The sequence below is a fragment of the Salvelinus alpinus genome, chromosome 32 (assembly GCF_045679555.1).
Source record: "Salvelinus alpinus chromosome 32, SLU_Salpinus.1, whole genome shotgun sequence".
Lineage (NCBI taxonomy): Eukaryota > Metazoa > Chordata > Actinopteri > Salmoniformes > Salmonidae > Salvelinus > Salvelinus alpinus.
In genome coordinates, this window is record NC_092117.1 from 28,927,862 (window position 1) to 28,951,292 (window position 23,431).

Sequence of the window (23,431 nt, forward strand, 5' to 3'; positions counted from 1 at the left end):
GTACAGATATAGGATACATTTGAGCCAGTTTGCTGCAGCTGGAAAATAGTCCTGTAGCATCAGGAAATGTGAATTATTACAGTATGTGAATTATAATTAATGGCCATCAAGTGTTGATACATTTTTTGTTAATGCAAATCAAGCCTGGCATTTAAAAAAATTAATTACAAACTTTAGCAGTCTTTTTAAACCTTGAATATACGACACGTTTGTGTTTCTTGCTGTGCAGGAACATTCTCAGCAACAAAAGAGTGATCAAACTAAGATCCTACATCTGTAGGCTCTGGTGAAAAGGCATTGTGACCAAGACGAAATTTGGCTAAGCAGAGCCGGAACTCGGACACTCTCCATGGCGATAGAAAAGCAAGTGAGTCTAGTTCGACACCCAGTAACGGAATGCGCTGAGATGGATTCAGACAGCTCTTTTTCTGGTTACTTATGAAGCCTAGAGACTGAATACGGGGCAGTAGCATGGATTTGTGTAACACTGCTTGCCCCCTCGACTCCACCGCCACCAGCCAATCGTCTGTACTAGCCGGGGGCTTATGAGCATGGCTTATGAGCATTCTGCATTTGTAGAGTCTGAGGTGCTTGCCATGTTTTGCCATAGATTTTCATACCCCCAAGACATGTGAACCTCTCACCATTACAATAACAGGGGAGGATAGCATTTTGGGGGGGGTATGATATTTGTGCGTCTAACTTTCTCACTGATTATTATTCACGAATATCATGGTAGAATCCACATTCTTGTAGAAGTGTTTAGAAACATATTCTATTCTTATTTACAATAAAAATGACTCCATTATTTACCATTAATTTCTATTCGACACAAAATAATCTCCATCACAACCAAAACAAACAGCAAATGCATCCAACAAATTTGTAGAGTCACAAGCTTGATGTAGTCATTGTGTTCTTTGAATATGGGACCAAATACTTAACTTTGAATTCACATATAAGTGAATTTGTCCCAATACTTTGCACCCCTAAAATGGGGGGACTATGAACAAAAACGGTGGTAATTTCGGGCTTGTGGTAATAGTTGGAGTGGAATCAGTCGAACGATATCAAATATTCTTCTTCGACAAACCATCTCCCTTTTTTCGCCATCTTCAACCGATTCAAGCTCACCCTCTTCCTCCGCCTATCTTTTCCTCTCCATTTCTCCTCCATATTCCAAGTATACGTCTCCTTATGATAATGCTGCACTTCTCCTAACATACATCTTGTTCTTGCCCTCTCAAGGGAGGCCATTTTTCCCCCACCAGTGACCCCTGTTCTTCGACGGACTCTGGCTGGACTTAAAACGATTGAAGACAACACAAAGTTAGAAATGTTTCATAGTATGCGGTGACCATCTCGCAACAGAGCCTTCAACTGCAAGGGGGCGTTGCGTTTCCACTCCGTTGTGGACCGCCCCATTGAAATGCATGACATCCGGCGCAAAGTAAGTGTTTATGGGGTAATGTGAATGAGGTTTAAGCTAGGCTAGCTAGCCTCTTTGACCGCAGCATGGTCCGTTTAGAATAACCAAGCGACTTAAAGCTACGTATACTAAACAAAAGACCAACCCACCCACATAAAAAAATACTATAGTATACTATGGTATAAATGTACCCCAAAGCAACCATTTTGACTATATTAACCCACACAGCTACAAGGATGCACTTTAATGCTAGGTTCACAACCTCATATTGTACCTTATAGAGACCCCAAATTATGTATAAAACAGTCTTAAAATGCTCTACGTTGGTTTAGATATAAGCATAATTTAACTTGTAAATACTGTAAACTCTCCTTCCAGACTCATATTAAACATCTCCAATCCAAAATTAAATCTAGAATCGGCTTCCTATTTCGCAACAAAGCATCCTTCACTCATGCTGCCAAACATACCCTCTTAAAACTGACCATCCTACCGATCCTCAACTTCGGCGATGTAATTTACAAAATAGCCTCCAACACTACTCAACAAATTGGATGTAGTCTATCACAGTGTCATCTGTTTTGTCACCAAAGCCCCATATACTACCCACCACTGTGACCTGTATGCTCTCGTTGGCTGGCCCTCGCTTCATATTTGTCACCAAACCCACTGGCTCCAGGTCATCTACAAGTCTCTGCTAGGTAAAGCCCCACCTTATCTCAGCTCACTGGTCACCATAGCAGCACCCACCCGTAGCACACCCTCCAGCAGGTATATCTCACTGGTCACCCCCAAAGCCAATTGTTCCTTTGGCCGTCTTTCCTTCCAGTTTTCTGCTGCCAATGACTGGAACAAACTGCAAAAATCACTAAAGCTGGAGACTTATCTCCCTCACTAGCTTTAAGCACCAGCTGTCAGAGCAGCTCACAGATTACTGCACCTGTACATAGCCCATCTGTAAATAGCCCATCCAACTACCTCATCCCCATACTGTATTTATTTATTTATCTTGCTCCTTTGCACCCCAGTATCTCTCCTTGCACATTCATCTTCTGCACATTCTACCATTCCAGTGTTTAATTGCTATATTGTAATTACTTCGCCACCATGGCCTATTTATTGCCTTACCTCCCTTATCCTACCTCATTTGCACATGCTTTATACAGACTGTTTCTACTGTATTATTGATTGTATGTTTGTTTATTCCATGTGTAACTCTGTGTTGTTGTATGTGTCGAACTGCGTTGCTTTTTCTTGGCCAGGTCGCAGTTGCAAATGAGAACTTGTTCTCAACTAGCCTCCTTCCTGATTAAATAAAGGTGAAATATATATATTTTTTAAATGCCTAACCCTAACCTTAAAGACCAAAAATCTCATTTTTTAATTCATACATTTTAACCATATAGCCAATTTCGACTTTGTGGCTGTGATAACTAGTGACAACCCAAGGTTGTTTTTTAATTTAATTTAACTTTTATTTAACCTTGAGACGTTATCCTTGGGACTTCCCTACACTAACCCCTACCCGTAACCCTTACCTAACCTTTGACCGTTTTATTTAATTTTAATTTTATTCATAATACAAAAATCAACTTACATTGCTACATCAAACATGTCTATCTAACCTTTGACCGTTTGAATCGTCAACTTCAATGGGGTGACGTCAGAGTTAGGAAGTCCCAAGCAAGGAGCCTGTTTAGAATTTTGGCTTGGGCATCGCTTACCCCACTTTCCCCTAGCTGGAAAAAATGAATGAACTGCAGTGTTTTTTAAAAGATTAGACTAGGCCTAGAGTAAATAAATGAACAATTCTGGCTAAGGAAAACTGCATGCAATTCAAAAACATGACAATGCATTCAACATACACATTACATACCATACAAACAAAGACCTGTATTACTATTGCCAATTTGATTGGCAATAGTCAGGTGACTGCCGTCAGCTGATTGCCTCCAGACAGAATATGACCGACCTGTCAGAAACTCAATGAGGATCGGCTGAGTTTAGCATAATCGAGTCTCTCTACGACTTTTGGGGCTTATATTTCACTAACGTGGACAACAGTTTGCCAACAGTTACTAAGGTGAGTTTAGTAAAAATATCCCTGAAAGTGCGAGAGTATGCTCTCAATGAATCATTGCCTAGCTAGCCAGCCAGTCTCCGGCAGTGCATAAACATTTATTCAACTAACGTCCTATACCTAGCTAACATTCCAAATGACATTTTGCGAAAGCTTGCGACTTCCCAATGAAACTTCCCAATGTTCGAAAACTAGTTTGCTTGCTAACTAGGGTACCAAACTGGCTAGCTAATCTGGCTTGTTTGCATTGCAATAAAGCAGCCGCTGGTGCCAGCTAATTTAGCTCGCATTTGCCAATCCATGCCTGTGTTGATCTTTACCTAAATTATATAATTTGGGTTTATTTTTGACAAATCAGGTAAAGGGTCGCGTTCAGTTTGCACTAAACAGTATATAACTTTTAAGTGGTTATTGTCCACGCTGAACGCCCGTTTGAAATGTTTTCTCCGGTTTATTCCCACTGAATAAATCCTTCAATATTGTTTCAGATGAGCGGGTTGCCGGTTGGGATGGCGAATGTCCCCAGCAAGAGCAATCACACCGGGAAGGATGGCCAGGTGTGGGAGAGACTCTGGACCTTGGAAGAGATGCGACAGACCAGCGCCAACTGGTCCCTGGCTGCAGACTCAGGAGTAGGCTTTGGTTATTATCTCCAAGTTATTATTCCGTTTCTGAATACCCAACTGTTTCTAATGCATTTAACAGTGTATCATCTGGTGGCTGAAGCAGAAACAGACTGGCCGGCAGGCTCTCAGCCTCTAACTCTACATTGTATGGGTAGAGCAATCACATAGCGTTATAAACAGCAATGCAACAGATTAACTACCCTTATCGCTGTGGCAAAGACAACGTCCGCTACTGAACAATCAGATACACTGTTGAATAGATGAAGATTAAACAGTTGTCGGTATCCTCTCCTCCACAGCTCTTCCTGTTCCTGCAAGACTTCTCCCAGAGGATGCTGTCAAAGACTCATGCGATAGAGAAGCAGCTGGATGGACTGATCAGAGACACCAAGGCCACAGACTGCTGCATGCACACCGTCTTCAACGACTTCCTCATGCTCTCCAACACACAATTCATTGAAAACGTACGTTGTGGACTGAAAATACCATGGTCGTATTCATTAGAGCATTTTAATGGAAGAAAACGGACTGAAACAGGGAAAGGACTACCTGTCCTTGACTTGTCTAATAAGTAACACATGTACTTTTTTTTGCTTCATTTTGTTCTACTACAGTGTGCCCAAATGAACACGACCCATGTCTTGTTCCTCTGTTGAGCTTGGTGCCCCTCTTCTTTAGAGGATGGTTGTGCCGTATTTTACATTTCCCAGATATTTTGATACTTCGCAAGCTTTTAACAAAATGAAGAAAAGATGAATCGTGCTACATGGTACAGAACTATGAGGAACTGATGTCTCTTGTGTTTAATGATCTGTTTGCTCATGGTGCCGCCTCTTTTTGTTCACTATCACAAGGTGCTGTGTTACATTGATAGATTCTAACTCATTCTTCTTGTATTGATTGTGTGATGTGTTATTGATATTTGTGTTTGTTGACCTCATCAGAGAGTGTATGATGAGGAGGTGGAGGAGGCGGTGCCAAAGCCTGATGCTTTGGAGAGACCGCCTGAGCAGGTAAATCATCTACCTACTCCTTCCTTGATGTGTTGTGACATGTATAGCACTGTGACATCGCGAGTTCCTCCCCGGGGATAGTTAAATTCAATTACCCCGCATTAGACTCGTGAGCAGAAGGAAGCCCAGCTGATTCCTAAGGTCCAGGAAGCAGTGAACTACGGTCTGATGGTGCTGGACTCTGCCTTTGAGCAGCTAGACGTCAAGGCAGTAAACTCTGACTCAGAGGACGAGGAGGCCACAGACAGAGTGGAGCCCATACTGGAGCCCAAGGTGAGTTTAGAATCATCTGGAAACATACAGGATTAGAGATAAAATTCAAGTTATTCACGCCTCCAGATGTCACGTTAGGATTAGTATCTGTCTAGTCTAGGGAGGATGGCCAATGTTTCCATGCCACTGTGTTTTTGATCTGTCTTTGGGGTCTAGGTCAGTTTGAGCACTTTGACAACTGATGTACACGTTTATTTTACATTTTTTTGACTAACATTTGATTTGAATGATTGTGCATGTATTGAGCAATGATGTTTTCTCTGACCGCTTCCTCACCTTCTTTCCTTCTCTAACCCACCTCTCTCTGTTTGTAGGACCTGTATGTGGACAGGCCTTTACCATATCTGATTGGCTCTCAGCTTTTTATGGGGCAAGAAGACGTTGGACTGGGCGACCTCTCCAGTGAAGGTAGATCACCTCTGTTCTTCATTTACTCTTTCTACTGAAGGAAAGTGTGTGTATTCTTGGCATGTGTTTATATTATTAGTGTTCAACACTCTTCCAAGCATAGTGTTTGTCATCTAACATTAGTCATGTTTCTCAGAGAGAAAGTGAAACTGATGTCATTCTTTACTTCACAGAAATGTCAGTCGACAGCGATCGCGACACCGTCATTGTGAGCGAAGATGGCAAAGATGCTAACGTAAGTATTTTTTCATCCAGAAAGAGTCAGATGTTTTTTGAAAGTGTGAAGTTGACATTATTATTATCCTCAAAATAAGTTGAAAATACTGACAATTTGATTTAGATAAACACCACAGGGATAATACAGTTATGTGAACAGCAGTCAGACGATGACTTTGACCAGGATGAGGAGGGGCCAGCGACCATTAAGAAGAAGGTGAAGGTCAATTTCACTGTGACTGTCAGGGTCGACGATCAAACCCAGAGTTAGTTGATATCTCTGTGATAACAATAACAAACGTACATGATTGTATCGCTGTGTGCACAATTCTGACAGGGGATGATTAAGGTATTTGCCAATTTAATCAATGACGAAACACAACAGAAAAATGTGTGATTGATTGAATCCTTTCTACACTCTGGACACTGGCCATAAGCATGCTGCTGTTTATGGCGATGATGGTAATGGTTACACCTTAGTGAGGATTGTGATTTTATTTGCAACCTCATGGATGACATTGAATGATTTCCCCTTCAGAAGTCGTCTATGTTGAGTGATGATGAGGACGAGGAGGGAGATTCAGACATATTCGGAGAATCGGACGAAGATGATGATGATGACAGAAAGGTATGTTTGATTATAGTTTGCTGGTGGAGACTGATACTAATAATATGACAGACAGATCATTTATGAAATATAACTAGCCTTTACCCAGCTAAGTCAACAATGCTAATACATTTGTTTTATGACTTGAGGGAGCATAATGAATGTGTCATGTCTCAACTATTGAATGTAGACATAAATGTGAAATATTTTTTTGTAGGTAATTGCTTGTCCCCCTTACATGAATATTGATGTTCTATTCCACCTCTCTTTTACGGAAGTCTTTGTGTCACATTCAGAATCCAAGACCATCATCCTTTGCTGATGAGCTGGCCGCCAGAATCAAAGGGGAACCTATCAGCAAGCCAGAGGGAGATCGCACATGTATGTTGGGTTGACATGACCTGAATTACAAACTATTCAGCATGTCCATTATCACCTCCACCATTTTTTGTTTTATGTTAAACTTATCATGGTTTCTGGGAAAGGTAACTGTATGAGCTCATATGCTAGCCTGGGTACCAGTGTGTTTCTGCTTTAGCCAACTTATTGCCATATGATCGTATGGCCCTGTGTTTTTTGCAGTAATGTGACATGCCTGGATTTTTACCATTTTTATTTAAGCCTTTTCATCAAAATGTCCTCTCTTCTTTTTATGTCAGACTGTCCAGCACCATCCTCAGACAATTGCTTGCATTTTTGATCTACAGTGGCAAGAAAAAGTATGTGAACCCTTTGGAAATACCTGGATTTCTGCATAAATTGGTCATAAAATTTGATCTGATCTTCATCTAGGTCACAACAATAGACAAACACAGTCTGCTTAAACTAATAACACACAAACAATTGTACTTTTCCATGTCTTTCTTGAACACACCGTGTAAAAATTCACAGTGCAGGGTTGAAAAGTATATGAAGCCTTGGATTTAATAACTGGTTGACCCTCCTTTGGCAGCAGTAACCTCAACCAAACGTTTTCTGTAGTTGCGGATCAGACCTGCACAACGATCAGGAGGAATTTTGGACCATTCCTCTTTGCGAAACTGTTTCAGTTCAGCAATATTCTTGGGATGTCTGGTGTGAACTGCTCTCTTGAGGTCATGCCGCAGCATCTCAATCGGGGTGAGGTCAGTACTCTGACTGGGCCACTCCAGAAGTCATATTTTCTTCTGTTGAAGCCATTCTGTTGTTGATTTACTTCTGTGTTTTGGGTTGTTGTCCTGTTGCATCACCCAACTTCTGTTGAGCTTCAATTGGCAGACAGACAGCCTAACATTCTCCTGCAGAATGTCTTGATAAACTTGGGAATTAATTTTTACGTCAATGATAGCAAGCAGTCCAGGCCTGAGTCAGCAAAGCAGCCCCAAACCATGATGCTCCTTCCACAATACTTTACAGTTGGGATGAGGTTTTGATGTTGGTGTGCTGTGCCTTTTTTTTCTCCTTTCTTATTAGTTTAAGCACACTATGTTTGTCTATTGTTGTGACTTAGATTAAGATTTTATCAAATTTGATGACCAATTTATGCAGAAATCCAGGTTGTGCGTGTGTTCCTTCCAAACAACTCAACTGTAGTTTCATCTGTCCACAGAATATTTTGCCAGTAGCGCTGTGGAACATCCAAGTGCACTTTTGCCAACTTCAGACCTGCAGCACTGTTTCTTTTGGACAGCAGTGGCTTCTTCTGTGATGTCCTCCCATGAACACCATTGTGTTTAGTGTTTCACGTATCGTAGACTCGTCAACAGAAATGTTAGTGTTCCAGAGATTTCTGTAAATATTTAGCTGACACTGTAGGATTATTCTTAACCTCTTTGAGCACTGTGCTCTTGCAGTCATCTTTGCAGGACGGCCACTCCGAGGGAAAGTAGCAGCAGTGTTGATCTTTCTCCATTTATAGACAATTTGTCTTACCGTGGACTGATGAACAGGCTTTTAGAGATACTTTTGTAACCCTTTCCAGCTTTATGCAAGTCAACTATTCTTGATCTTAGGTCTTCTGAGATCTCTTTTGTTCGAGGCATGGTTCACATCAGGCTTCTTGTGAATAGCAAACAAACATTTTGTGGGTGTTTTTTATAGGTCAATGCAGCTCTAACCAACATATCCAATCTCGTCTCATTGATTGGACTCCAGGTTAGCTGACTCCATTTAGCTTTTGGAGAAGACATTAGCCTAGGGGTTCACATACTTTATCCAACCTACACTGTGAATGTTTAAATTATGTATTCAATATAGTTTAAGCACACTGTCTATTGTTGAAGATCAGATCAAATTTGATGACCAATTTATGCAGAAATCTAGGTAATTCCAAAGGGTTCACATACTTTTTCTTGCCACTGTAATTCTCAATTCAGGCTTAAAATACAGGATAACATCTTGATATGCCGTATGACTGCGCGGAACACACAGTCTAGCACCCAGACTAATGATCCTACACTTCACTCAATAACAATCTACCTAAATTCAAGTATCTGTCCTCTCTGTTTTGATTATTATGGCCACTGTTTGCTCCATACAAGTTCCAAGATGTGTTTTCAGTTGGTACATTTGCACATAATGTAGGCCGTACAACATGTGATGTCATAATGCAAATAATGTTGGCAGATTACAACAGCACATGTTTCACTACATATCATTGTTCTGCATGTGCATGCTCATGTTTCCTTCCCCATGTCACTTCTCTGAAGCATTGTCGTCTGCCTCTAAGAAGAACAGTAAAGCAAAGAAAGAGCTAAAGCAAAGAAACACTATGTATCCAATTATATTGTACCTGCTAAGCTAACTGTTACTTCATAACACTTCAGTCAGAAGAGCATTAGTGGAGTTGGTCTCGCTCCAAAGTGACTGAATTAGATGTCATTTGACAAGCAGTCATGACATTGCAGTATTTTCCAGTAATTCTTTTGACTTGTTGTTGACACCTGTTTTTGTTGTAGCTATTGAAGATGACAGCGAGGAGTTATTCGGGCCGCCCAAGATGGAGGACGAGGACTTTTCTCCCTTTGGTGGAAAAGGAAGCCTCTTCAGTGGAGGGAGAGGACTGTTTGATGAAGTAGGCTCACATGAACGCCGTTTTGTAGCTTCCATGTCTTACTTTTTACATGTTACTTACCCATTGCAATTTCACGTAATATGATGGATAGAAATCAATAAGTGAACCGTTCAAAGAAAACAAAATCAATCTACAGCCTGTTAAAAGCTCCCGAAGAGTACATTAAATGAGTTTTGTCTGAAACCATAGCGACCCTGATAACATGATGTTTGTTGTCCAGGGGGATCTGTTCTCTGATCCACCTAAACAGCCTGTAGCAGAGGAGAAGACCACAGGTAGTAATAGCCATACAACTATCTGTTGAAACACCAAGGCTGTTTTCATTAGGGCACACTAGATATTTTGCAATCGAAAACATTTTTTGTGTTCTGCAAGTTTAGATGGTTGCTTTCCATTTCAGGATGTTTTGTTGTAAGTGAAGTGGCGCAGCGGTCTAAGACAATGCATCTAGTAATAACAGTGTTACTCAAACGATGCAGTGTCTTAGACCGCTGCGCCACTCGGGAGCATAGAAACATGCCCTAAGGACAGCAAAGGCTTTTCAAAGATTAAATAGTAATAACAGTGTTACTCAAATGAAGAAGACAATTTTCTGTGGCTTGAGAACCTAATGCCTCTGAAGATACCGTCCTGCCTTTCTGAAACGGAATTGGATTTATTTAAATTAAAACTAAATACTATTACAATACATGACCACAGACAGTCTACTGTACTATGTTGACAATTCTGTGATGGTATTGACAATTTTATCCTCTCCAGATTTTATCTGACGAGTCTATCCTGTCCTCTTCTTTCCCCATAGAGAACAGCCTGTTTGGCACTCCTAATGACTCTGATTCAGTGGAGGGTAGAGAGAACGGCAGTCCAGCCAAACCCAGCAAGACCCAGACATCAGCCCCTAGAAAGACCGCTTTAGGGGGGCTGTTCGACGATGAGGAGGATGACTTCTTCACCGGCAAAAGCCTTAATAAATCCAGATCAGGTAAGTCAATCAAACCGTAACCTCTCTCTCTCACTAGCATGGTGGGCGAGACCACAACTTGAGATCAATGATCGTAAAATATCAGTGAAAATCTTACATACATCAGTTACTCTTAGGTATGTGAATCAAGTTTTCACCTTATTTTCATTCATGCAGTTTCACATCTTAGATCTTGCTATAACTGTCTTTAGCACAAGCACTCATAATGTGTTGTCACCTGTGGTCAGCTGGACAGGAGGAACCCAAGCAGAAGACAGTGGATCTGTTTGGAGGAGGTGATGAGGATGGTGACATCTTCGGTGACAGCTCTGGTGTTCTGCCCCCTCTACAGAGCAGGAGGAAGGTGGTGGAGGAGGAGGAAGTACAGGTGAAACAGGCTCCTCAGAAAAAGGTGAATATACACATGTGTACAGAGCATTGTTTTTACCTATACTGTATCATAGGGCCTCCGCTCACTACCTATGAATTTAGAGAAAAACGGGGCAATTCAAGAGGATGCTACGAAAGTTATGTCAAAACGTTGTTTTCTTTGCCTTATGTCATTATACATCACACATAATGAGTCATTAGATTGTTCTCTGCAATATTCTAACTTTAGTATACTTATACTTGACAGTGTTGATGAAATAAGAATGTTAGTTTGTTGTGACCATTGCTAGTTTAGACTGCGCTGCTCTTGGGTCTTTCTCTTCCATATTTGGCATTGGGAGGTGGTACCATTTGTAGGTGTTTCTGCGGGTTAGACCAATCAAAATCAACTTGATACCAATCTACGTTGAGAGGAGCCATTTCTATGCCGATTTAAAGGGAAAGATTCAGAAATAAACAACGAAAACGTGAACATATTGTCTTCACGAAGGGTGGTTATTTAAATTGTCTGTTAGCTTTGTAAATAAATACATATTTAGTCCCTATTTTAATTTTATACTGCAGATTTCATTTTGAAAAAGCCCATGTTTTCACTCGTTTGACCTGCAGCCATTAGTTTACTTTTTACCCCTTTTTCTCCACAATTTTGTGGTATCCAATTGTCCTATCGCTGCAACTCTCGTACGGACTCGTGAGAGGCCAAGGTCAAGAGCCATGCATCTTCCGAAACACCGCATTGCTTCTTGACACACTGCTCGCTTAACCTGGAAGCCAGCTGCACCAATGTGTCGGAGGAAACGCCGTACAACTGGCGACCGAAGTCAGCATCCATATGCCCGGTCCGCCACAAGGAGTCACTAGAGCGCGATGGGACAAGGACATCCCGGCCGACCAAACCCTCCCCTAACCCGGACGACGCCGGACGCCTCATGGGTCTCCTGGTCGTAGCCGGCTGTGACACAGCCCGGGATCAAACCCGGATCTGTATGATGCCTCTAGCACTGCTTTAGACCGCTGTGCCGCTCGGGAGGCTTGTTAGTGCTGTTCTGCCGCGGAGCAGAGTTCTATGGAGCAGTGACCACTTTGATCATTCCATTCACTCTAAACATGCTAAATTCTCAGAGTAAATTGTCTAACTTTTAAACCATCTATGGTAGCGACATGGGGGTTAGACTACTGTTTTTCTGGTGCAATTCTCTGTTGAATGGACATATTTGTGTAAACCTTGAATTAATTAATACTTTTATGGGTGAACAACCTACATATTAAGTGGGATACTTGTTAATTGACTAACATTAGCGTGATCATGGTTATTGATTTAGGGGACTTGGGTATCATGATTACATGTTGCACTGATGATAGTTGTTGGTTTCAGTGATGAGGATGATGGTTGTTGGTTGTGCTGAGGTTGTTGGTTGTGTTTAGATGCCAGCAGGAGGTGTCTCCATGTTTGGTCCTGGTACCAAGAGCCTGCTGACTGAGACACTAAAGAAACGACGGCCCTCCACCAGTGAAGAGTCAGAGGAGGTGGGAATCCTCTTTTATCCATCCATTATCTCTATATGCAATATCTTTCTCTTTTTCTCTCTCTCTTTCTCTCTCTCACTCACTCAGAAGTGTGCTTCTTTTCAACACTTATTCTCAAGTAAGGGTCCATTAAATATATGTAAACATAAAATATGTCAACATGAAAATTGTAATGGTCTTGCGAATTATTTTCCAGGCAGACTACTGAGTTCTATTTCCTCAAATGTCACATTGATAGCTAAAATGGCGGTAAAATGTAGATTCAATCCTGCCTTTTGTCCATATGGAACATTTCTGGGATTTTTTTATTTCAACTCATGAAACATGAGACCAACACTTTACATGTTGCGTTTTATATTTTTGTATAGTTTACCCACCTTTTTACCACTACATCAGTGGAACCACACCATGTAAGGTACAAATAAATGCGTCTAGACATTGCGAGCATGGGTGAATCGCTCCTAAAGAGCCACATGAAGGGGGAATGACAACTCTGCATCCTGCGCTGGCGTCAGTTCTACATTTGTGACTTTTTCTCTGCAACATCCTCCAGAGCTTTTTTGCCCATCGCCTCATTCACGGGGTGCCCGCGATATTCCGCTTTATCAAGTGACGGCTGTGCTCCTGCCCTTCTGGTGGCCTTTAATGTGCCGTGTTCCTCACACAGCCCACCCACCCTTTTCCCGGCCGGCGACACTAAAGCTGAGTAGAGTAGAACTTGAGTAGAACTTGTAAGGTGATGAAACCAACTTTTTTTCTCTCTATTAGGTTGTAGCTATATACTGCCATCTGGTGGCAACTAGATGGCAACAATGACATATGAACTATTACGAATTGATGGTCCTTGAAAATAAATATTAGTGATTGAAAAAGTACTTAAGTCCTTGAACTTGACTTGCCACTGTCTGTACGAACCCTGTAGAATTTAAGGTGATCATGGAGCACACTTTGTTTTACAGATTTAACCTCAACTTTCTGTCCCTGTCTTTCTACAGATATGTCCAACCATCCCTAAGAGTCAGTCCAAGCCTGAACCGACACTTCAGAGCAAAGCTCCTCTGTCCATATTTGTTGACGAGGAGGATGAGGTAAGAAAATGAGCTATGACTGATATCGGTCCATAAAATATAATGAATTGGTACCTGCATCTTCATATCTAACCACTTTATTTCATTATGCAGGATCTGTTTGTGTCTGCGAAGAAGTCTAAGTCAAGCCAAACTGAAGATGTCACACCACAAGTCAAGAATCCTGTCTCTAGCGCCCTCTTCAGTGATGACGAGGTAATGGGAGGGAACGGAACCTTGCTACATAAACTTCAGTTCAACATCAGCCTTTCAGAAAATAATGCCTCCTTCTGTAGCCACTACCCCTTTTTGTATTCACAGATCTGAAATAACTGGACAGGTGTGTGGGCAATTCCACCGTAACAGAGTGATAATTTATGTTTAAAAAAATATATACACTACCGGTCAAAAGTTTTAGAACACCTACTCATTCAAGGCTTTTTCTTTATTTTTACTATTTTCTACATTGTAGAATAATAGTGAAGACATCAAAACTTTGAAATAACACATATGGAATCATGTCGTAAGCAAAAAAGAGTTAAACAAATCAAACTATATTTCATATTTAAGATTCTTCAAAGTAGCCACCCTTTGCCTTGACAGCTTTGCACACTCTTGGCATAGTAGGTGTTCTAAAATCTTTTGACCAGTAGTGTAAATATATATTTTTATTGCAAAGTTAAACCATACAACTCTATGCACAAAGACTACTTTTAACAGTTTCCACAGAACATTTTACAAAAACACATTTACTTGAAGAACGGTACAGATGGAACAAACCGTCATTCTGTTACCAAACTTTGCATCTGCACTGTTCTTCAAATACATTTAGTTTTTGTAACAATTTCTGTGGAAATTGTTTGTTGTACTTGGGCTTAGGGTTTTATGGTTTGCATAACTTTTCAATCATTGGTTTTTGTTTGACATATATTTTAAAGTGTAAGATCTGAGTTTCTGCATCACTCTGTAATTGTGGAATTGCCCATAGCCAATATGGTGATGGCAACTCCATCCAATGGGCTCAGCACAGCTTCAGATATAGCTTACAACCATCCTATTCCAACAAATCTGCAAACACCAGAAGGGTAGGGGACAAGCGGTAGATTTTGAACCGGGCTTGATATTGAAGGTTGTCGCTAATACTTCAACACATGCTATCTATTTAACCCTTTATATTCTGTCTGTATCAGGACCATTGGATGAGCTCCAAGCATAGTGCAGGAAAGACTGGAGGGATGAAGTCCAGTGAAAGCGCACCCTATAGTCTACCCAGTGTCAAAGCAGATCCTTTCGACAGCCTGTTCGATGAGGATGATCTCTTTGCTGCTACCAAGGAGTTGAGGTAAACTTTATATCCACAACAATAGAGACACTGTGCTAAAATGTTTGACTAGTGTAAAAAAAAAAAAAAAAAGTATAATCACTATCTCTAGTTAGGGTCTTGGTGTTGTTTTGATGGGTGTAAATGTCTGTGTTGATGCAGTCAGAAGAAGCCACAGAGAGTGTCTCTCCAGTTTGAAGATGAGACTGAGGATGGTGAAGATAAGGGATCTCTCTTTGACTTCAAACCAGCCATCAACAACAGCTCTACTCTAGCTGACCCTAAAGTAAGCCTGGGTTACAGATTCTGGGTGTGTCACAAATGGCACCCTGCTCCCTATGTGCACTATATAGGGAATAGGGTGCCATTTTGGGAAGCAGACACTGACATGAATTATAACCTAAAGATAAAGCCTTCGAGGCAACAATTGAATTCAGTAATACCGTGCATTCGGAAAGTGTTCAGACCCCTTCCCTTTTTCCACATTTTGTTATGTTACAGCCTTATTTTAAAATGGATTAAGTCAATAAAAATCCTCATCAATCTACACACAATACCCCATAATGACAAAGTGATAACAGGTTATTAGAAATGTTTGCAAATTTATAAAATAAAAACTACATAAGTATTCAGACCCTTTACTATGAGTCTTGAAATTGAGCTCAGGTGCATCCTGTCTCATTGATCATCCTTGAGATGTTTCTACAACTTGATTGGAGTCCACCTGTGGTAAATTCAATTGATTGGACAGGATTTGGAAAGACACTCACCTGTCTATATAAGGTCCCACAGTTGACACTGCATGTCAGAGCAAAAACCAAGCCATGAGGTAGAAGGAATTGTCCGTAGAGGCCCAAGACAGCATTGTGTTGAGGCACAGATCTGGGGAAGGGTACCAACAAAATTCTGCAGCATTAAAGGTCTTCAAGAACACAGTGGCCTCAATAATTCTTAAATGGAAGAAGTTTGGAACTACAAAGACTCTTCCTAGAGCTGGCCACCCGGCCAAACTGGACAATCGGGAGAGAAGGGCCTTGGTCAGGGAGGTGACCAAGAAGCCGATGGTCACACTGACAGAGCTCCAGAGTACCTCTGTGGAGATGGGAGAACCTTCCAGAAGGACAACCATCTCTGCAGCACTCCACCAATCAAGCCTTTATGGTAGAGTGGCCAGACAGAAGCCACACCTCAGTAAAAGGCACATGACAGCCCGCTTGGAGTTTGCCAAACAGCACCTAAAGACTCTCAGACCATGAGAAACAAGATTGTCTGGTCTGATGAAACCAATATTGAACTCTTTGGCCTGAATGCCAAGCGTGAAGTCTGGAGGAAACCTGGCACCATCCCTATGGTGATGCATGGTGGTGGCAGCATCATTCTGTGGGGATGTTTTTCAGCGGCAGGGACTGGGAGACTAGTCAGGATCAAGGGAAAGATGAACGGAACAAAGCACAGAGAGATCCTTGATGAAAACCTACTCCAGATCGCTAAGGACCTCAGACTGGTACGACGGTTCTCCTTCCAACAGGACAACCACCCGAAGCACACAGCCAAGACAAAGCAGGGGTGGCTTCGGGACAAGTCTCTGAATGTCCTTGAGTGGCCCAGCCAGAGCCTGGACTTGAACCCGATCGAACATCTCTGGAGAGACCTGAAAATATATGTGCAGCGACACTCCCCATCCAACCTGGCAGAGCTTGAGGATCTCCAGAGAAAAATGGGAGAAACTCCCCAAATACAGGTGTGCCAAGCTTGTAGCGTCATACCCCAGAAGACTCAAGGCTGTAATCGCTGCCAAAGGTGCTTCAACAAAGTACTGAGGGTCTGAATACTTCTGTACATGTCATTTTCCAGTTATTTTTGTATTTCTTTACTTGTTTTTGCTTTGTCATTATGGGATATTGTGTGTAGATTGATGAGAAAAAAACTCCCAATTTAATGCATTTTTGAATAAGGCTGTAACTTAACAAATGTGGAATAAGTCAAGGGGTCTGAATACTTTCCAAATGCACTGGATGTAGACCTTTATCTATTATTTTAAAACAATTCAAATATTGAATGAAAATGTGTTTATATTCATATTTTTGGGGGAAAGTACTATTTTTATTACTGTTTGTGTTGTACTCTTCATGGAAATATATGTGTGGTAACATCCCTGCAGTGATATGTATGTATTGTTGAATTTTAAACAACTAGTCATTTACCCCCTAGTTCATACCCTTGTCTCCTGTGCCCTTGTCCTGTTCTCTAGGCTGCTGCTGTGGCCTCCCCAGCCCCCTCGCTGGTCCACACAGACAAACCTGAGGAGGTGACGGCACCTCCTCCCCCAGTGGAGAAGAGGCGTGCAGAGGAGAGGGCAGCGAAGGGTCCTGATGTACAGCCCCTGTCCTCTCTACTAGAGGGCAGTGAGAGTAAGAAGAAGCCAGTAGGGGCCGTCAGTCTGTTTGGAGGGATCAACGTGCTGGGAGACGGACTGGGAGCAGCCAAGGTGAGACGCTACATAAGGCTCAGGGTAGAAGTTCCCCCTAAGCTCAAATCTAGGATCAGCTGAACTCATCAAACCCAAATCTTAACCATAACTTAGTTTTAGTCATTTGGGCCCTTTCTCAATTCATCTTTCCTTGATGCCTCACATCCTCTCTCCTCCTCAAAATGCATTGGAGAAGAAGGCCTAAGGGGTGGGACCTTGGACATTCTCTTCCAGTATGGTTGAGATTAAGGTAAGGAGAGAGGAAAGGTGAATTGAAATGGAGCCTGGCTCCTAAGTGTAAGGTGCTGTACTCCGACTCTCTTTATATCTTCCTGTCACTTAACAAGCAGACTAAGAGCCCATTGGATGAGATGGATGGTGATGACTTCCTGTCTAAGGAGGGTCCGCCCCCCATGGAAAAGGAGTCCACGTGCGTGCGTCTGTGCATGTGTCTGTCTGTCTAAATCCTTTGTCTGTGCGTTAGCCTACAGAGGAGCGTCCTCATACCAAGAGCAGTACCGGGGTGTTCCAGGATGAGGAACTGCTCTTCAGTCACACTCAGCAGAGAGACAACCACCCCGACGTTGACATCTTCGCCACGCCTGACAAGTCTGTGGTGAGTTCTCGGGACAGTACTCAGTGAGATGGGAAAGGTGTTAGTGTTGGGCGAGAGCAAAAGCCTGCACTCACCAGGACCAGGGTGGATGCACATTCACGCGTACTACCTGCTATTCCTTTTAGTGATAAATGAATTGTACTTATGATATTCCTGGTGATAAAGTGCTGTGTTCCTGTCTCAGAGGTTCAGGCCCAGTAATGCTAGTAGCTCAGTGAAGTCCAGGCCCAGCTCAGTGAGGTCGGCAGCCCCAACACTTTTTAGTGATGAGGATGACCTCTTCAGCTCTGTCAAGCCCAAAGCTCTTCGGCCGGTACCCTATTCATTAACAACTTGATTAATTTACTGATGACTACACCCTCAGTCCTTGTCTTTCATTTGACCTCAGAAAGTATCAGAGAAGCCCAGTAAACCCGGTAAAGACAAGCCATCCCCAAAACCTTGTCACAGCACCAGTCACAGGGAGTGAGGTAAGGCTGATGAAACAAAGTCTTACGTAGGCTGGTTTACACAGGCAGCCCAATTCTGATTTTATTTTTTTCCACTAATTGGTCTTTTGATCAATCGCATCATATCTTTTCACATTAGATTTTTTTTTCAGAGCTGATCTGATTGGACAAAAGACTAATTAGTAAAAAATAAATCAGAATTGGGCTGCCTGTGTAAATGCAGCCTTAGTGCTCAGCAGTCTATGTGATTGCCAATGTGTTTATGATTGAAGGGTTTCAGAATTTGAAGGATATCTATAGACAGTAATGCTCTCTCCTCTCAGTTGAGACTTGTTATTCTGTGATATATTTCAAGGGAATGTTATCCAGGCTGTTACATTGCTTTTGGAGGTACTCCTGTCTGTGTCAAGATTACTTAAAGGTCAAAAACATGATTTTCCTATGTTTTAGATATATTTACACACTGAGTTTGGCATAACATTGTGAAAATGATAATGCCCTTTTAGTGTAAAAGCTGTTTGAAAAGACTGCCTGAAATGTCAGCCTGTTTTGATGGGATGACGTCACCAGGCGGTAAATTAGTTAATAGACCAATGAGAAAGAGTTCCACACATCTCTGCCAATAACAGCTAGTTATCCCCTCCACACTCAGACCACTCAGACAGTCCTGGCAAAATTCTTTGTTGAAAAATTGTTCTTCGCTAAGACACTATTTTTGTTTCTTGTTTTTCAATTAAAATGGTCAAAAATCACAGTTAGTTACTTAATTGTTACCAAGAAATTATTTGATATTGAGAAAAAAGCTGCATTGGACCTTTTCACCTGATCTATGTTGTTCAACTGCACAGAAGCCGGCACCAAGCTCTGTAAAATCTAAACAGCCTTCGTCACGGATTGGAAAACTCCAAGTAAACAACTTCTTCTTTTAAGTCAGTCAACGTTTTACTCTATCTTTACTCTTTCTGAGTGAGAGTTTATTCGTCCAACATGTGTTCTCTGCCAGACATCTTTGAACCTCCGCCTTTGACATGAATCATGTCGTCTTTTCCACTGCTGGCTTAAAAACTAAACTGAGACAGCGTGACTGTCAGATTGATTTGCATAATGTTTTATTTTTTACCATCAGACTGAAAGCGATTGCTCAACCTTTCTTCTTCCTGAAACTGCATGAATAGATGTCATTCCTATGTCTACATTTGGACTTTGGCTTTATTCTTGGGCTCTCTTTCCTCTGTATGTCTACCGCTTTGTTCTGATCATCATGAGGAACTGCATGAACAAAATTACTTGTAAATCCATTTCTATAATGTGATAACCATTTGCATGTGTCCTCACTGTGCTACAAACACTCTTATAAAGGACTTTAGTTGATGAACAAATGTGTTCCTCCTCCCCACTCTCAGACCAACCTGGTGATCAACCCTGCTGCCCTCCTGCCTAGAGTGTCCCCTTGGATCCTAGGGGGGGTCAGTGGACTACCAGGCCTGAGCCCCAGCTCCTCAGGCCTCAGTCCCAGTACAGCATGGACCCAGTCCCCCAGCGACGGAGGGCTTAGCTTCGACCACCCTGTCCAGGTGTCTGTGCTACAGTGTGCCAACAAGGTTGGTCAAGGGTCAGAGGTCAGGCACTGGGGTGTGGGGGAAACAAAGCACACCTAAAGCTCTAACCTTGTACCTTCCTAAATAAGCCTCTGTTATGACTTCATGTGTCTTCTCTTCCTGTAGGGTCGAGCTAAAGGCTCCATCTGCCGCAGGCCCCAGACCAGGGCAGCACGGCAGATGTCAGCTCAGAGCTCTGTGGACCAGAATAACCAGGGAGAGGACCGGGCCGGACACAGCCCAACCCTACCTCATCCAACCCAGCCTAGTTTGGCACTACTTAACCCAATCCAGCCTAGCCTGGCACTACCTAACCTAACCCTGCCCAGGCCTAGTCTACCGAACCAAGCCCTAACCACTGCCTTACCCTCCTTCTTACCTGCCTCTTTACCCTCCCAACCCCCGCTCACTGATGTCTCTGTCAGACCGGCAGTTCTAACACTACCAGTGTCCAACACCCCTCTAAAGAGAGACTTTTCTAAGGGTAGCAAGGTGAAGGTGCTGCCCTCTCCCGACGAGGCTGACCTGTTTGGGTCTGTCCCTGCCCTAGCCCCAGTCCACAAACTCACCGCAAAGACTACGGAGGGTGAGTTGACACCGAAGAAGGAGAAAGAAGGGACCCCTCTGTCCCTCTTTGACGACCCCATGGGTGACCTGTTCCAGAACGTCAAGCCGAGGTCTGCGATGAAGGCAAAGGCCTCTTCCTTCCTGGAGGATGAGGACGATGAAGAGTATATCTTTGTGCTGGGAAAGAGCTCTACTCCCACTACTAAAATGACTGCCGGGGGGAAAGTCACTAAGGCAGGGAGCAACTCTACTCCCAAACAGGACCTCTTCCAGGTATTGGTCATGGTGATCAATATTTTTCAGTCAATTGAACAATCAATCTGTCCCTTTTTTAAATTTATTGTGCAGCCAGGAATTTACAATATCTTACAATCATTGAAATGTTTGTTTATTTTTCATCGTACTAGTTGGAGGAAATATCGATACAGTTACATATCGCATATTATTTTGGACGGTATTATATCGATACTTTGACTCGCAAGTATTTTTTCTATTGCTGGGTAGTGTTCGGTAACGTTAGCCAGCACTAATCGGTGGTATCTGCCAAAACGCAGGTATTTTTCATCCTATAGCAAGTTCTCCATCTTCTTTTTTAAATGTTGAGTCGACATGTTTTCAGCACTTTTCTTTCCATGACTGATTAAAACAAATTTTCTCATGCTCTTCTCTGTCTGCAGCAGACATACACTGAGTATACCGAACATTAGGAACACCTTCCTAATAGAGTTGTACCCCCCCCCTTTTGACCTCTAAAACAGCCTCGGTTTGTCAGGGCATGGACTCTACAAGGTGTCGAAAGCACAGGGATCCTGGCCCAACAACGCTTCCCACGGTTGTGTCAAGTTGGCTGGATGTCCTTTGGGTAGTGGACCATTCTTGATACACATGGGAAACTGTTGACTGTAAAAACAGTAGCGTTGCAGTTCTTGACAAGAACTGGTGTGCCTGGAATCTACTACCATACCGAGTTCAAAGGCACTTAAATATTTTGTCTTGCCCATTCACCCTCTGAATGGCACACATACACAATCCATGTCTCTATTGTCTTGTCTCAAGGCTTAAAAATCCTTCTTTAACCTGTCTGCTCCTCTTGATCTACACTGTTCGAAGTGGATTTAACAAGTGACATCAATAAGGGATCATAGTTTTCACCTGGATTCACCTAGTTAGTCTGTCATGGAAAGAGCAGGTGTTCTTAATGTTTTATATACTTGCATATATACTCGCATGTATGTTTCAAACATTAAATTGCAATAAAATCACAGTATTGAATCGCAATACATATAGAATTGCAATACTTATCGTATCGGCACCTAAGTATCTTGATAATATCATATCTTGAGGTCCCTGGCAATTGTCAGCCCTACAGTACATTGTAGTAGTCTAAATGCAGTTGGTCTGGCTCAGCGTATGCTGCTTCAGCTTATCCAAGAGTCACGATCTCTGCAACAGGAGGTGGAGGGAAATCTATGTATTCCTTGGAAAGTGTATGTCTGCTTTTTTTCTGAATGTGTTTTTCTGTTGTCCCAGGATGAAGCGGCGACGACCCCCAAAGCTCACCAAGACAAATCCCTGGATGCCAGCCTGTTTGACGACAACGTTGACATCTTTGCTGATTTGACGGCCACTTCAAAACCAAAAGAGAAGAAGTCCAAGAAGGCGGAGACTAAATCCATATTTCATGATGATATGGGTGGGTGTTTGCAGAGCACATATATCAGAATATCTTGCATTGTTGTTCCTCAATAACTTTCAACATGCACGTTGAAATTTACCGCAGACAAATATAGGTATACGTACACACACATTCTTACAATGCCATTGCCACCAGGTTGAACTGAAACATCTACTGGACATGCTCTCTCCGTACAGATGACGTCTTCTCTCCCAGCACTGTGAAGCCAATGGCCAAGCAGCCTCCATCCAAGTCCAGGAAAAGCCCTCCCTCCCAGGACACCAGTGCATCGGACGGCTGGGGCAACATCTTCGACCACCCTCACGATGCTCTGGGTGGGAACTGAACCGTGGACTGTTCCTGATGAACTAAAGCTTTGTTTGTGTCCCAAATGGCACCGTATTCCGTAGATGGGTCATTACTTTTGACCATGGCTCATAGGGTGTACACTATGTGGGGAATAGGGTGCCATTTGGGATGCAGTCCCTAACTGTACAATTGTGCAGAAAACGTTGTTGTTTTGGAGGACTGAAAAAGGGGTTGGAGATATTAACACTGTTCTTATAGAGACTATTTCTATAAAAACAATCCATCGATCGGCATAACCTCGGATGGAAAAAGGGGATGATTCTGATACTCATCTCTGATTGATAACAAGTAACTATTTGTCTTTATTTAATGTCCATGGTAGCAGGACTTAGCCATCATTAGGACACCTGCTAATAAAGAAATAGTAAATTATTTATACATGTAGTTGAGTTCTGGGTATGTGGTTTAGCATTGCCATTCTGAGATTACATGTCACAATCGGGCTGTGTCATGTCACCGTTATGAAATCATTGTTTTTGTCTTTCAATTAATATGAAATTGTTACATTTTAACTTTGCCTGTGATAAATGACAATAGATATTTTTTTTAAAGAATTAAAATAATATTTTGCTAAATTTAAAATGTGTGCTAAGTTTGTTTCTAAGATCTGCAGCACTACTTTAAAGTATTTTGTTAAGATAATGAATCGTGGAATTACTAATGCAGCTAAAAGAGGAACATAGCTGTTTACTGCCATCTCTAATCAACTTTTAAATG

General features: G+C 42.1%; 1 protein-coding gene across 6 annotated transcripts; it reads left to right on the plus strand.

The window, feature by feature from the left end:
* The first annotated feature begins 1,309 nt into the window (after positions 1–1,309).
* Positions 1,310–23,296, plus strand: LOC139562424 (WASH complex subunit 2-like). Of its 6 annotated transcripts, none has more exons than XM_071380133.1 (24): positions 1,310–1,450; positions 3,998–4,141; positions 4,435–4,599; positions 5,080–5,148; positions 5,254–5,421; positions 5,736–5,829; positions 6,003–6,064; positions 6,584–6,673; positions 6,931–7,033; positions 9,589–9,704; positions 9,925–9,979; positions 10,507–10,686; positions 10,914–11,077; positions 12,481–12,582; positions 13,578–13,670; positions 13,764–13,865; positions 14,840–14,991; positions 15,133–15,256; positions 17,222–17,458; positions 17,925–18,056; positions 19,909–20,106; positions 20,230–20,943; positions 22,201–22,363; positions 22,543–23,296. In XM_071380133.1, exons 1-24 carry the CDS (start codon positions 1,430–1,432, stop codon positions 22,689–22,691), a joined length of 3,597 nt encoding a protein of 1,198 aa, XP_071236234.1. In that variant the 5' UTR covers positions 1,310–1,429; the 3' UTR covers positions 22,692–23,296. The 6 variants fall into 6 exon arrangements, with proteins under 6 accessions (XP_071236234.1, XP_071236237.1, XP_071236236.1 ...); XM_071380136.1 differs by having other exon boundaries at positions 6,949–7,033; XM_071380135.1 differs by having other exon boundaries at positions 6,587–6,673.
* The last annotated feature ends 135 nt before the right edge of the window (positions 23,297–23,431 follow it).